The sequence below is a fragment of the Dipodomys spectabilis genome, unplaced genomic scaffold, assembly GCF_019054845.1.
Source record: "Dipodomys spectabilis isolate Male_0828 unplaced genomic scaffold, ASM1905484v1 ptg000054l, whole genome shotgun sequence".
Classification (NCBI taxonomy): Eukaryota; Metazoa; Chordata; class Mammalia; order Rodentia; family Heteromyidae; genus Dipodomys; species Dipodomys spectabilis.
Window position 1 is genome coordinate 1536918 of NW_024870731.1, and position 12833 is coordinate 1549750.

A 12833-nucleotide genomic window follows, 5' to 3' on the forward strand; every position below is an offset into this window, starting at 1 on the left:
CACCAGCTGGGAGAAGGAGAGAGCAATTCCAGGCCAGCTACTTTCTCAGGCTTGGCACCCACTTCTCCGCACCTCGACAGCTCAGGGTTGCTGGATGCACCTATGTCTTCTGCCAAGGCCCGGAGCGGGGCTCCAGGTGGAAGTGAGGGCCGCTGTGCTGTATGTGGGGACAACGCTTCATGCCAGCATTACGGGGTCCGCACCTGTGAGGGTTGCAAGGGCTTCTTCAAGCGCACAGTGCAGAAAAGCACCAAGTACATCTGCCTGGCGAACAAGGACTGCCCTGTGGACAAGAGGCGGCGGAACCGCTGCCAGTTCTGCCGCTTCCAGAAGTGCCTGGCTGTGGGCATGGTGAAAGAAGTTGTGCGGACAGACAGCCTGAAAGGGCGGCGGGGCCGACTACCTTCCAAACCCAAACAGACCCTGGATACCTCCCATGTCAATCTACTCACGTCCCTTGTCCGGGCACATCTGGACTCAGGACCCAGCACTGCCAAACTGGACTACTCCAAGTTCCAGGAGCTGGTGCTGCCCCGTTTTGGGAAGGAGGATGCTGGCGATGTGCAGCAGTTCTATGACCTGCTTTCAAGTTCCCTGGATGTTATCCGAAAGTGGGCAGAGAAGATCCCAGGCTTTACTGAGCTGTCCCCAGGTGACCAGGACCTGCTGCTGGAGTCAGCCTTCTTGGAGCTCTTCATACTCCGTCTGGCCTACCGGTCTAAGCCAGGGGAAGGGAAGCTTATCTTCTGCTCAGGCCTGGTGCTGTACCGGTTGCAGTGTGCCCGGGGCTTTGGCGACTGGATTGACAGTATCCTAGCCTTCTCGCGGTCCCTGCACAGCCTGGTTGTTGATGTCCCTGCCTGCTCTTGCCTCTCTGCTCTCGTCCTCATCACTGATCGGTATGGGCTGCAGGAGCCAAGGCGGGTGGAGGAGCTACAGAACCGCATTGCCAGCTGCCTGAAGGAGCACATGGCAGCTGTGGCGGGTGAGACCCAGCTGGCCAGTTGCTTGTCATGTCTGCTGGGCAAACTGCCTGAGCTGCGGACCCTGTGTACCCAGGGCCTGCAGCCCATCTTGTACCTCAAGCTGGAGGACTTGGTGCCCCCTCCACCAATTTTTGACAAGATCTTTATGGACACACTGCCCTTCTGACTCCTGCCCTGAACGTGTGTGCAAACCTATCTGTACACTCTTACACCACCCTACATGCCTTGAGCCCACGGACCCCCAGAGCATCTCCTAGCCTGGATCTGAGCTGCCGACTGTCCTTCCTCCTCACCTACTTCACGAGGTTGGCAGGGAGCTCAAGTTCTGTGGGAGGGGGTGCATTCACAGGGGTGACCCCACAATTTGTCTTATCCCCTAGCCCAGACCTGGCCTTCATTTTTTTTTTTATAAAATAAATCGTTTTTAACACATGCCACCCTACTGTAAATAAGCCAAATGCTGCTCTAAATACAGGAAGGAAGAGGTTGAGATCGGGGTTGGGAGGAAGGGATGGGGACCCTCCACCAGCCTTGGGCAAGCCTTTCCAGCCTCTTTCAACTCCCTCTCTTCCCAACCTCCTTCCACATGTACACAGACTGTCACTTGAGGACAAAGACAAATGACAGATTCTGACATTTATACTTGTGTATTTTTCCTGAATTTATAGTATGTGACTTTTCTGATTAATATATTGAATAAAAATAGACATGTGGCAGAAAAAAAAACAAGCAAACAAACAAAAAAACACCCACATGCTTAAGATTTCTGTTGTAAGATACAAGCTACAAAAAAATGGAAACAAAAATATCACCACTCTTTAGCAGGAAAATAATGTCCAGAGTTGTCTGCATGGAATTGTCTTAAACTATCTGGATATTATATAATATATATAGTCTCCGGAGATTCTTATGTGATTGTTGGGTGGGTCCTGTCAATTAACTAAAAGTTCAACTCTGAATCTATGCCCTTTCATCTGGTGCAGTTCCTCTGTAATCACCTCTTTGTAGAAGAAAAGCAGATTCTGATCATCATCTGTATGGAATGGAAACTGCCCCTCAAACAAGTAGTGTCTTCTTTCCATAATATTAATGGACACAAGTTAAAATCCTCAGGAGCCCATCTTGTTCCAGTGATAAAGCGGTAACTTTCCTGGAATTCCTCTAGGGATGAAGACTGAGCTAATAATGGTCAACAAGGCAATACCTGTGACTTGGGACTTTTTACCTATGTGAATACCTTTTTCCCATCACTTATTTAAAGTGAAGCCAATGTCTCTATACATCTGAAGAGACTAAAGGTGTATGGAAGTGTCATCTTCCCATGGCTGCAATATAATAAACCTCCTATCTCTGTCCTTTGCCATTTTTCTTTGGCATATGGAGGCAAATGGCCAGACCAAACCCGTGACTTCTGGACTTTGGGCATGAGGTCTAAAAACCCGGTTTCAATATGATCACAGATAATTTTGAAAAAGAGAAAAGAATATCCAAACAGCTATCACTCACAAGTTTTTCTTTCTCCAGTTTTTGCAGTAAACTTTCCAAGTTATTTCCAATTCTTGGCTTTTCTACAACTTCATAAAGGTTACAATACATCCCATTCTTCAAAACTGGTAAGAAAAAAATAACATGGTAAATATCCAAATCAAGTTCTTCTGATAATTTTTTTTATTGTGAAAATACTGTATAGAGGGGTTACAATTACATGGGAAACATAATGAGTACAATTTTTATCAAGCATTGTTGCCTCCTCCTTCCCCCCCCCCCCCCCGTCTCCGCCCCCACCCGATAAAATTTTTTAAAAAATTAAATTACCTTCATTGGGACCTAAGTAGGTTTCCTTATAAAACAATGCTGGAGGAATTTTCTGCTTCAGATGATCAATACTCATAACTGTTTCAACATCTAACTTCTCAGGACTGAAAGAAAATAAATAACATGTTGCCATGCCTGAACTGTAAATTCTAATAATGTTATGCCTCTCCCTCTTCTTCCTTCCCTCCCTCTCTCCCCCACTTTCTTCTCCCCTTCATCAGACAAATATATACACTTGGTAGAAAATAGAAGAGTATATTCATTAATAACTTACTTGCTTTATTGTAAAGAGTACTTGATATAGAATGTTCAGATACCTATATATAGGTAAATAGATTTGTAGCAACACTGCCCACCTTCCATACCCTTAGGCCAGAAGTTAATCCTATGTCAATTTTACTAACCACAAACAATAAAAGCTATGATTTTTATTTAAAATAATTAAAGTATAAACTTTCATTTCTTTTTTGAAGTGCTAGAGAATCAAACCCAGAATTTTCATTCTACCACTGTGCTAAATCCTCAGCCCTCAGTAACAAACTAGTTAACTTTTATGTCTACTAGATATAAAACATCGAGTGAAAAACAATCTATATAATCAGGATAAAACTTTCAAAAATTATCTTTCAGCTGGGCACTGGTAGCTCATACCTGTAATCCTAGCTACTCATACTCATTTCTTAGGGAACAAAGTAAAATGTAAGTGTGAAAAAAATATAAAAAGCTAAAGAAACTGAGAGAACTGCATTAGTGAATTGCTATTTAATGTTCCATACTTACAGCTTAATAGGCAAAAATGCCTGCGTGGATGACCTCAAAGAAATATAGCACAGAAGCTTTCCTTTATTTAAAAGCTGTCCTTTCCATAAAGTGTAGTTACATTTATCTAAACAAAAAGAATGAGGAGATCATTGCTTGAGCCAGAGAAGTATGTAATTACTAGAAATGAGAAATACATATTTACTAGAAAGTACCTAGAAATAAGGTTTAAGTTGAAAAACACAGAGGTAACTTTTTGCATTTTGGAAAAATCCAAATATTGAGATTTTAGCTTCAAGTACCTTTTTCTTTATGCCCACAATGTCACCTATTTGCTCATTTTTGTTATGAAGCATTTTAAGATGTCAATGTTGCTTGTAACTCATTTTTACCTTTTGTAAATACAAAGTCTCTGCTGACTTTAATAATTTTTTTTTTTTTTGGAAGTGGCGCTGTAGCTCAAGTGGTAGACTGCTTGCCTTGAGCTGAAGAGCTGAGGGACAGTGCCCAGGCCCAGAATTCAAGCCCCATGACGGACCAAAAAAAAAAATAATAATAAAATAAATAAATGAATACGTTTTTTTTTTTTTTTTTTTTGTCATGGGGCTTGAACTCTGGGCTTGGACGCTGTCCTTGTGCTTCTTCAGTTCAAGGCGAGCACTCTACTGCTTGAGCCACAGCACCACTTCCGGTTTTCTAGCGGTTTATTGGAGATAAGAGTTTCACCATCTTTCCTGCCTGGGCTGGCTTTGAACCGCGATCCTCAGATCTCAGCCTCCTGAGTAGCTAGGACTACAGGTGTGAGCCACCGACACCCGGCTTGACTTTAATAATTTTAAAACGCAAGTAAGCCAGGCATGGTAGCCCATACTTATAATGTTCAAACACTAGGGAGGCTGAGGCTTCCAATAGTATGAAGACAACCTGAACTATTTAAAAAATACAAGTGGAGCGTTAAGTCTGAGCAATGTAATCTATTTTTATCTTTAAAAATAAAATTATGTGTTTCAAATACTTTTGTCATTTTTTTCAATTAGAGTACCTCTTCTTAAAAAGACACTTATGCATACATGATGACAAAATGTTGATCTTATAACATGGACTTACTTGCTTTTTCATACTTTCAGATTTTTATTCATTACAAAAATAAAAACATTTATTCATCTTTCACTATTGAAACTTGTTTTAACTTATAAAACTAAAAAAAGAAAACTCTTACCTATGTTTCTATCTGCATTAAAGCTGTTAGATCTACAAACAAATTTTTAAAAAGAAAAAGAAATTATTGATTGGCAACAACATGAAAGTTAACATTCAGGACCTTAATATAAGTGTTATTTGTTTTTGTTTGTTTGCAATTCTGGAGATCAAATTCATAGCCTTATGAACACAGGGCAACTGGTCTACGTTAAGCCCCAGACTGAGTGCTGTCTCTAAGCAATTTTTGCTAATGGTTAACATTCCACCATTTGAGCCACACCTCTACTTCCAGCTTCTTGGTAGTTAATTGGAGATAAGAGTCACAGCCTTTCCTGCCCAGGACCGCTTCAAACAACAATCCTCAGATCTCAGTTTCCTGAATAGCAAGTATTGCCAACGGTGCTAGGTCTTAAGTGCTATTTTTGTTTTTGTGTTTTGCCAGTCCTGGGGCTTGAACTCAGGGCCTGGGCTGTGTCCCTGAGCCTCTTTGTGCTCAAGGCTAGCACTCTACACTTGAACCACAGTGCCACTTCCTGCTTTTTCTGAGTAATTTATTAGAGATAAGAGTCTCATAGACTTTCCTCCCTGGGCTGGCTATAAACCACAATGCTCAAATCTCAGCCTCCTAAGTAGCTAGGATTACAGGTATGAGCAACTGAAACCCAGCTTAAACATTTATTTCGTGACTTTATGAATTATAATGGCTTTGGATTCTAAACATTATGCTTTGAGAGCTTTTTTGTTTTTTTAGTTGTACCGGAATTTGAACTCAGGACCTTGTGCTTGCTCAGCTTTCTTGTTTGTCTGGCATTCGCATCAATTCGGATATATCTACAGCCCAGTTTTTTGCTGGTTATTTTATCTTGTCTCTTTTTTGGTACTGGGGATCAAACCCAGGACATTGCACTTACTAGGCAAGCACTTTGTCACTGAGCTACATCCCAGCGTGCTACTTTTTATGGTATATTGCACAAGAAAATAAAAGCAGAAAGAACAAATTAATTTGTAATTACTCATTAAAGTAAACCAAAGACTATTTATAAAGAAAAATAAGTACTTACATGAGATGTTTACTTCCAATTTACCACCCAAAACCTGGAAATGGAACTGTGATTCAAATGCCTGAGTGCTAGCCTTGAGCAAAAAAACTGAGACACAACACGTGGGTCCTTAGTTCAAGCCCCAGTACTAACACACACACACACACACACACACACACACACACACACACACACACACACACACACACACACACACACACACACACACACACACACACACACACACACACACCTTTCCTCCTATTACCTTATTTATACATACTTAAGGCAGGTAGGGATAAAAATGCCAGTACCAGTGTCTCACCCCTGTAATCTTTGCTATACTTAGGAGGATGAGACCTGAGGATTGAGGTCAGAAGCCAGCCTGGGCAGTTAAGTCCTTGAGACTTATTTAAAATTGATCACCAAAAAGCTAGCAAACCTACAGCTCAAATGGTAGAGCACCAGCCTTGAGTGAGAACACTAGGCCCTGAGATCAATCCAAATATTGGCACAAAAAAATTAAATAAAAAATAAAGGAGGTATTTTCTTTAAAAAAAAAAATCCGTTAACAGAAATTAGTCCATTAAAACCTCTCTAAATCAGCAAATTTACCTGGTGATAGTTAGATCTATATAAATATTGGAATATACTTAAAATGTATAGATATATATATAGCAAGAATTATGTAAATATAAAATGTTTATATATTTAGGCATATTTGTATAATGAATATTGTGTTCAAAATTGAAAAACACAATTTTCACTCTAATGAAGACATAGCAATAATTTATACATACATGAACTCAAACATTTTCTTTTTCTGGTCAATTGTGCGGTTTGAACTCTGGGCCTGGACATTGTTCCTCAGCTCTTCAGCTCAAGGCAAGCACTTTAACACTTTGAGCCATAGCACCACTTCAGTTTTCTGGTGGATGACTAGAGATAAGAGTATGGTGGAGCTCGTTGTTGGTGGCTCAGGCCTGTAATCCTAGCTACTAAGGAGGCTGAGATCTGAGGATCTCGGTTCAAAGCCAGCTCGGGCAGAAAAGTCAGTGAGACTCTTATCTCCAATAAACCACTAGACAATCGGAAGTAGTGCTGTGGCTCAAGCGGTAGAGTGCTCGCCTTGAGCTGAAGAGCCTAGGGACAGTGCCCAAGCCGAGTTCAAGCCCCACGATCAACAACAACAACAAAAAAATTATCATGGACTTTCCTGCCTGGGCTGACTTTGAACCGTGACCCTCAGATATCAGCTTCCTCACTAACTAGGATTACAGGTCTCAACCACTAGCACCCAGCCTCAAAGCATCTTAAGAATAAAGTAGAATAGTTTTCAAACATTTTTACAAGAATATTTATATCACTAAGACTGTCGAAACACAGGTCATTTAGGTTTTTAACCAAAACAACTAATGCTGTCAATCAGAGCTTCTAATAAGCATGGACAACCAAGTTAAAAGTTTATAGTGTTAAGTAAAAACAAGTTTAGAAAGCTTTGCCTATCTTGGGAGAAGTGGCTCATACCTTTAACTCCAGATACTGTTTCTTTTTTTTTTGGGTCGGGTCGTGGGGCCTGAACTCTGGACCTGGGCGCTGTCCCTCAGCTCTTCAGCTCAAGGCCAGCACTCTACCACTTGAGGCACAGTGCTACTTCCTGCTTTTTTTTTTTCTTTTTGCTTATGTGGTGCTGAGGAATCGAACCCAGGGCCTCATGCATGCAAGGCAAGTGCTCTACCACTGAGCCACCTTCCCAGCCCCTCCAGATACTGGTTTAAGGCCAGTCTAGTAAAAAAATTGACAAGAGCCTTTCTCAAAAGAAGCTGAGCAGGGGGACAGTAACCTGTGACTACTCAGGAAGCATACATAAGAGGATTGTGGTCTAAGCCAGTCTGGACAAAAACCCAAGGCACTTTGTGATGAAAAAAAAAAATCTAAAAGGAAAAATAAGTATCTGGAAAACAAAAAACTAAAATGCTGAGATAAGGCTCAGCAGGTAAATCACTGCCTACCAAGCACTAGCCATTGAGTTCAAAACTGCAGTACCAGCTGGGCGCTGGTGGGCTCACACCTGAAATCCTAGCTACTCAGGAGGCTGAGATCTGAGGATTGCGGTTCAAAGCCAGCCCGGGCAGGAAAGACCGTGAGACTTCTATCTCCAATAAACCACCAGAAAACCGGAAGTGGCGCTGGAGCTCAAGTGGTAAGCCCTCGCCTTGAGCTGAAGAGCTGAGGGACAGCGCCCAGGCCCAGAGTTCAAGCCCCACGACCGACAAAAAACAAACAAACTCCAGTACCACAAAAAAGAAAAAGCAAGGGCTGGGAAGGTGGCTCAGTGGTAGAGCGCTTGCCTTGTATGCATGAGGCCCTGGGTTCGATTCCTCAACACCACATAAGCAAAAAGAAAAAAGCTGGAAGTGGCATTGTGGCTCAAGTGGTAGAGCGCTAGCCTTGAGCTGAAGAGCTGAGGGACAGCGCCCAGGCCCAGAGTTCAGGCCCCACAACCAGACCCCACCCTCCAAAAAAAAAAAAATCTGTGTTTAACCTATACATCTAATTGAGAGGATATTTTGTCCATACGACAAATATAAATATACAAACAAAATAAATGATATAAAAGATAAATAATACTGTTTTGAATATTCAAGTGGAACAATGCCTCATTCTCATGGGCATATGAAGAAGAGCGGACACTAAACCACAGGTTTAGTGCTAAGACAAGGTGGTAAAAGACAAATAAAAAAATCCTGTGCGGCTGGGAAGGTGGCTCATTGGTAGAGCCCTTGCCTTGCATGCCTGAGGTCCTGGGTTCAATTCCTCAGCACCACATAAGCAAAAAAACAAAAAAGCCGGAGTGGCGCTGTGGCTCAAGTGGTAGAGCGCTAGCCTTGAGCTGAAGAGCTGAGGGACAGCGCCCAGGCCGAGTTCAGGCCTCACGACCGGACCAAAAGAAAAAAAAAATCCTGTGCTCTGGGGTAAGATGTAAAGATAAAATATTCAGAGGCCTCATTTACCTACTGTAATCCAGGCCAGAGTAATGTCAATACGAGTGAGGAAGAGGATTCAAGGCTGGAGAGAACACAAGAGAGGACACTGATTCACAAATCTAATGACTATTCAAAAGACAGCAGTGTTTTCATTTTGTTGTTGTTGTTGGTCGTGGGGCTTGAACTCTAGGCCTTGGCTCTGTCCCTGAGCTCTTCAGCTCAAGGCTAATGCTCTACCACTTAAGCCACAGTGCCACTTCCAGTCTTTTCTGCTTATGTGTTGCTGAGGAATGAACCCAGGGCCTCATGCATGCGAGGCAAGCACTCTACCGCTGAGCCACCTTCCCAGCCCCTCATTTTTTTTTTATAAGGGGATATACTCTATAAGTTCCCACTATTTACCCATAATTTTAGCTAACAGATTTGTAAGGATAAACAAATTACTTGATTTCAGATAGTTTATAAATTAATGACAAAGGCATACAATAAACAAGTAGAGTTATCAGATGGTGACGGTTTTAAGTACTATGCAGAAAAAATGGGACAAATTATAAGAGATTAAAACCTTTAAAAAAGAAAATCAAGGGGCTGGGAAGGTGGCTCAATAGTAGAGTGCTTGCTTTACATGTTTAAGGCCCAGGGTTCAATTCCTCAGCATCACATATGCAGAAAATGCTGGGAAGTGGCACTGGGGCTCAAGTGGTAGAGCGCTAGCCTTGAGCTGAAGAGCTCAGGGACAGCGCCTAGGGCCAGAGTTCAGGCCCACGACGAACCAAAAAACAAAAAAACCTAAAAAAGTTGTGTGCTAATAACTATAATCTTAGCTACTCAGGAGGCTGATATCTAAGGATTTTATATCTCAGTTTGAAGCCAGCCTGGGGGGCTGGGAAGGTGGCCCAGTGGTAAAGCGCTTGCCTTGCATGCATGAGGCCCTGGGTTCCATTCCTCAGCACCACATAAGCAAAAAGAAAAAAAAGCCAGAAGTGGCGATGTGGCTCAAGTGGTAGAGCGCTAGCCTTGAGCTGAGGGACAGTGCCCAGGCCCAGATTTCAGGCCCCAGGACCGGACTCCCCCCCTCACCCCCCAAAAAAAATAAGTTGAAGCCAGCCTGGGTAGACAAGTCTGTGGTACTCTTTTTTTTTTTTTTGGAGGTCCGGTCGTGGGGCCTGAACTCTGGGCCTGGGCGCTGTCCCTCAGCTCTTCAGCTCAAGGCAAGCACTCTACCACTTGAGCCACAGTGCCACTTCCAGCTTTTTTCTTTTTGCTTATGTGGTGCTGAGGAATCGAACCCAGGGCCTCACGCTTGCAAGGCAAGCGCTCTACCACTGAGCCACCTTCCCAGCCCCTGTGATACTCTTATCTCCAATGAACCACAAAAAAGCTAGAAGTGGAACTGTGGCTCAATTGGTAGAGCACCAGCCTTGAGCAAAACAGCTAAATAGGGCCTAAAGCCCTGAGTTCAAGCCCCAGTACCAGCATGCATACATACACACTAATACACACATACACACACACATACATATTAAGAAACACCTTATGAGCCAGGCACCAGTGGTTCATGCCTGTAATCTTAGCTACTCAGGAGGCTGAGATCTGAGGATTGCAGTTTGAAGCCAGCTGAGGCAGGAAAGTCTGTAAGAGTCTTATCTCTAATTGTCCACCAGAAAACTGGAATGAGGGCTGTGGCTCAAGTGGTAGAGTGCTAGCCTTGAGCACAAAGAGGCTCAGGAACAATGCCCAGGCCCTGAGTTCAAGCCCTACAACCAACAAAAAAAGAGGTCCTTAGACAGTCGGTCACCTTTAAGAAGTGACTTGCAGGAGCTGGGAAGGTGGCTCAGTGGTAGAGTGCTTGTCCTTGCATGCATGAGGCCCTGGGTTCGATTCCTCAGCACCACACAAGCAGAAAAAGCTAGGAGTGCTGCTGTGGCTCAAGTGGTAAGAGTGCTAGCCTTGCGCTGGAGAGCTGAGGGATAGTGCCCAGGCCCAGAGTTCAGGCCCACAACCGACAAAACTAAAACAAAAAATATCTCAAGAAGTGACTTGCAGGAATAGAAGAAAACAGCAGATTAATTAGTAAAGAGAAGAGACAACAAATGCAGGGCCCTAAGACTATGACACATTCAAGGTACAGGATGGATGGTCTATCTAACTTGACTGATATAATAATATGTAGAGCTACAGACCAGAATCAAAGTAAACAACTGGCCAGTAAAAACCCCAAAGTGGAGGTTGTGGTTCAAGCGGTAGTGAAAGACTTGAGTGGAAAAAAACCAAGTGAGATAGGTCCTAAGTTCAAGCCCCAGTACCAACAATAACAATAAAAAAATTATTTCCAAATTAATAGATATCCTAAGCTATTTTCAATACGTATAAAAACTCAGACCTTTGGCTATTTCACCTTTATCACTAAATTTACTTTTTCACTAGCTTAAAATGTCTTTAGACCCAGGAGGGATCTAAAGGGGATCTTGGTTCTAAAATTCTCAAAACAAGTTGTCAAATTTCCACCTCAATCAATGGCTGAGATAGCAGCTCGCACCTCTTATCCTAGCTACAGCAGAAGTACAACAGCTGGTGGGAAGCACAAGTAGAAGAATTTTAGTCTAGGCATGAAGTCCAAACCCTACCTCACAAATAACCAACATAAAAAGGGGCTCAAGTAGTAGAGCATCTGTCTAAGCCCTGAGTTCAATCTTTATTACCACACAAAACAAAATAACAAAAAAATACTTGGGAGGGGGGGCTGGGAAAGTGGCTCAGGGGTAGAGTGCTTGCCTTGCATGCCTGAGGCCCTGGGTTCAATTCCTCAGCACCACATAAGCAAAAAGAAAAAAGCCAGAAGTGGCACTGTGGCTCAAGTGGTAGAGCAGTAGCCTTGAGCTGAAGAGCTGAGGGACAGCACCCAGGCCCAGAGTTCAGGCACCACAACCAGACCCCCCCCCACCAAAAAAAAATAGCTTGGGATCACCACATTGAAGGAAAGTGGATAACTTTGCTCACTGGTTTTTAGCCACTTTATATTAGAGCTTGCAAGATATCACCAATGATACTAAATATTGGCTTAAAATCAAAATCACCTGGAAGTTTTTAAAACTCCCAATAACTAGGCTTCCAACTAGCACATGATTTAGTTTTAGTTTAATTTTCAAGAAAGCTAATATACAAAATATCAATTTTAAAAACTGACTAAGAGCCGGGCACTGGTGCTCTCAGCCTCTCAGGAGTCTTAGATCTGAGGATCATAGTTCAAAGCCAGCCCAGGCAGGAAAGTCCACAAGACTCTTATCTCCAATAAACCACCAAAAAACCCGAAGTGGCACTGTGGCTCACGTGGTAGAGCGCACACCTTGAGCTGATGAACTGAGGGACAGCACCCAGGCCCAGAGTTCAAGCCCCACTACCGACAAACAAAAACATAAACAAAAACTGACAAAGAACCAATTGAAGTGTAAGTAAAATTTAGTATCTATTTCTATATTCAACAACCTGTCTTTCACAGATCATTGTACTTTTTTTTTTGTTTGGTTAAATGTTTCTTTATCCTTGCTTTGTCTTGCAATGTAACCTTTAAAGTCAAAATGGCCAATCAAATATCCAATTAATTTTAAGAAAAATGTAAACAGGTAAGGTGGGGCAACATGACAGGCTCACATCATTCTGGAGGAGTTGTGAAATGTATCTCTTCTCAACCTTAAAACTCTTTAACTCTTACCTCAATGAAGATAATTTGTATGTCATCTTTGTAAGTAAAAGATACAACTGCATATGGACAAATGTGTCTTGGTCTTCGCCTTAATTCATCAAAGCCATATTCATAAAAGTAATACTAAAAATAAGAGAACACAAAATTAACTTCTTTGAATATGTAAGTGATACAAAGTGCAATCCTGTATTTATCTTTTTCCTTTTGAAAAATTATTTAGGTACCTGTGGGGGAAAATTGCTTTAAGCTAAACATGTCCACTTAGCCAAAATAAATTTAGTATTTTATATGTATTTTGTAATATATACTTATACTGTGCATCAGTGGCTCAAGCCTGTAACTC

The 12833-nt window shown here is 42.3% G+C and overlaps 1 protein-coding gene across 1 annotated transcript; it reads left to right on the top strand.

The window, feature by feature from the left end:
* LOC122108067 (nuclear receptor subfamily 4 group A member 1-like) lies at positions 1–1152 on the top strand (the record flags this gene model as incomplete). The annotated part of the gene is made up of 1 exon (XM_042680041.1): positions 1–1152. A coding segment is annotated over one exon (1152 nt), but the record flags the coding sequence as incomplete, so codon positions are not given.
* Positions 1153–12833: the final 11681 nt, after the last annotated feature.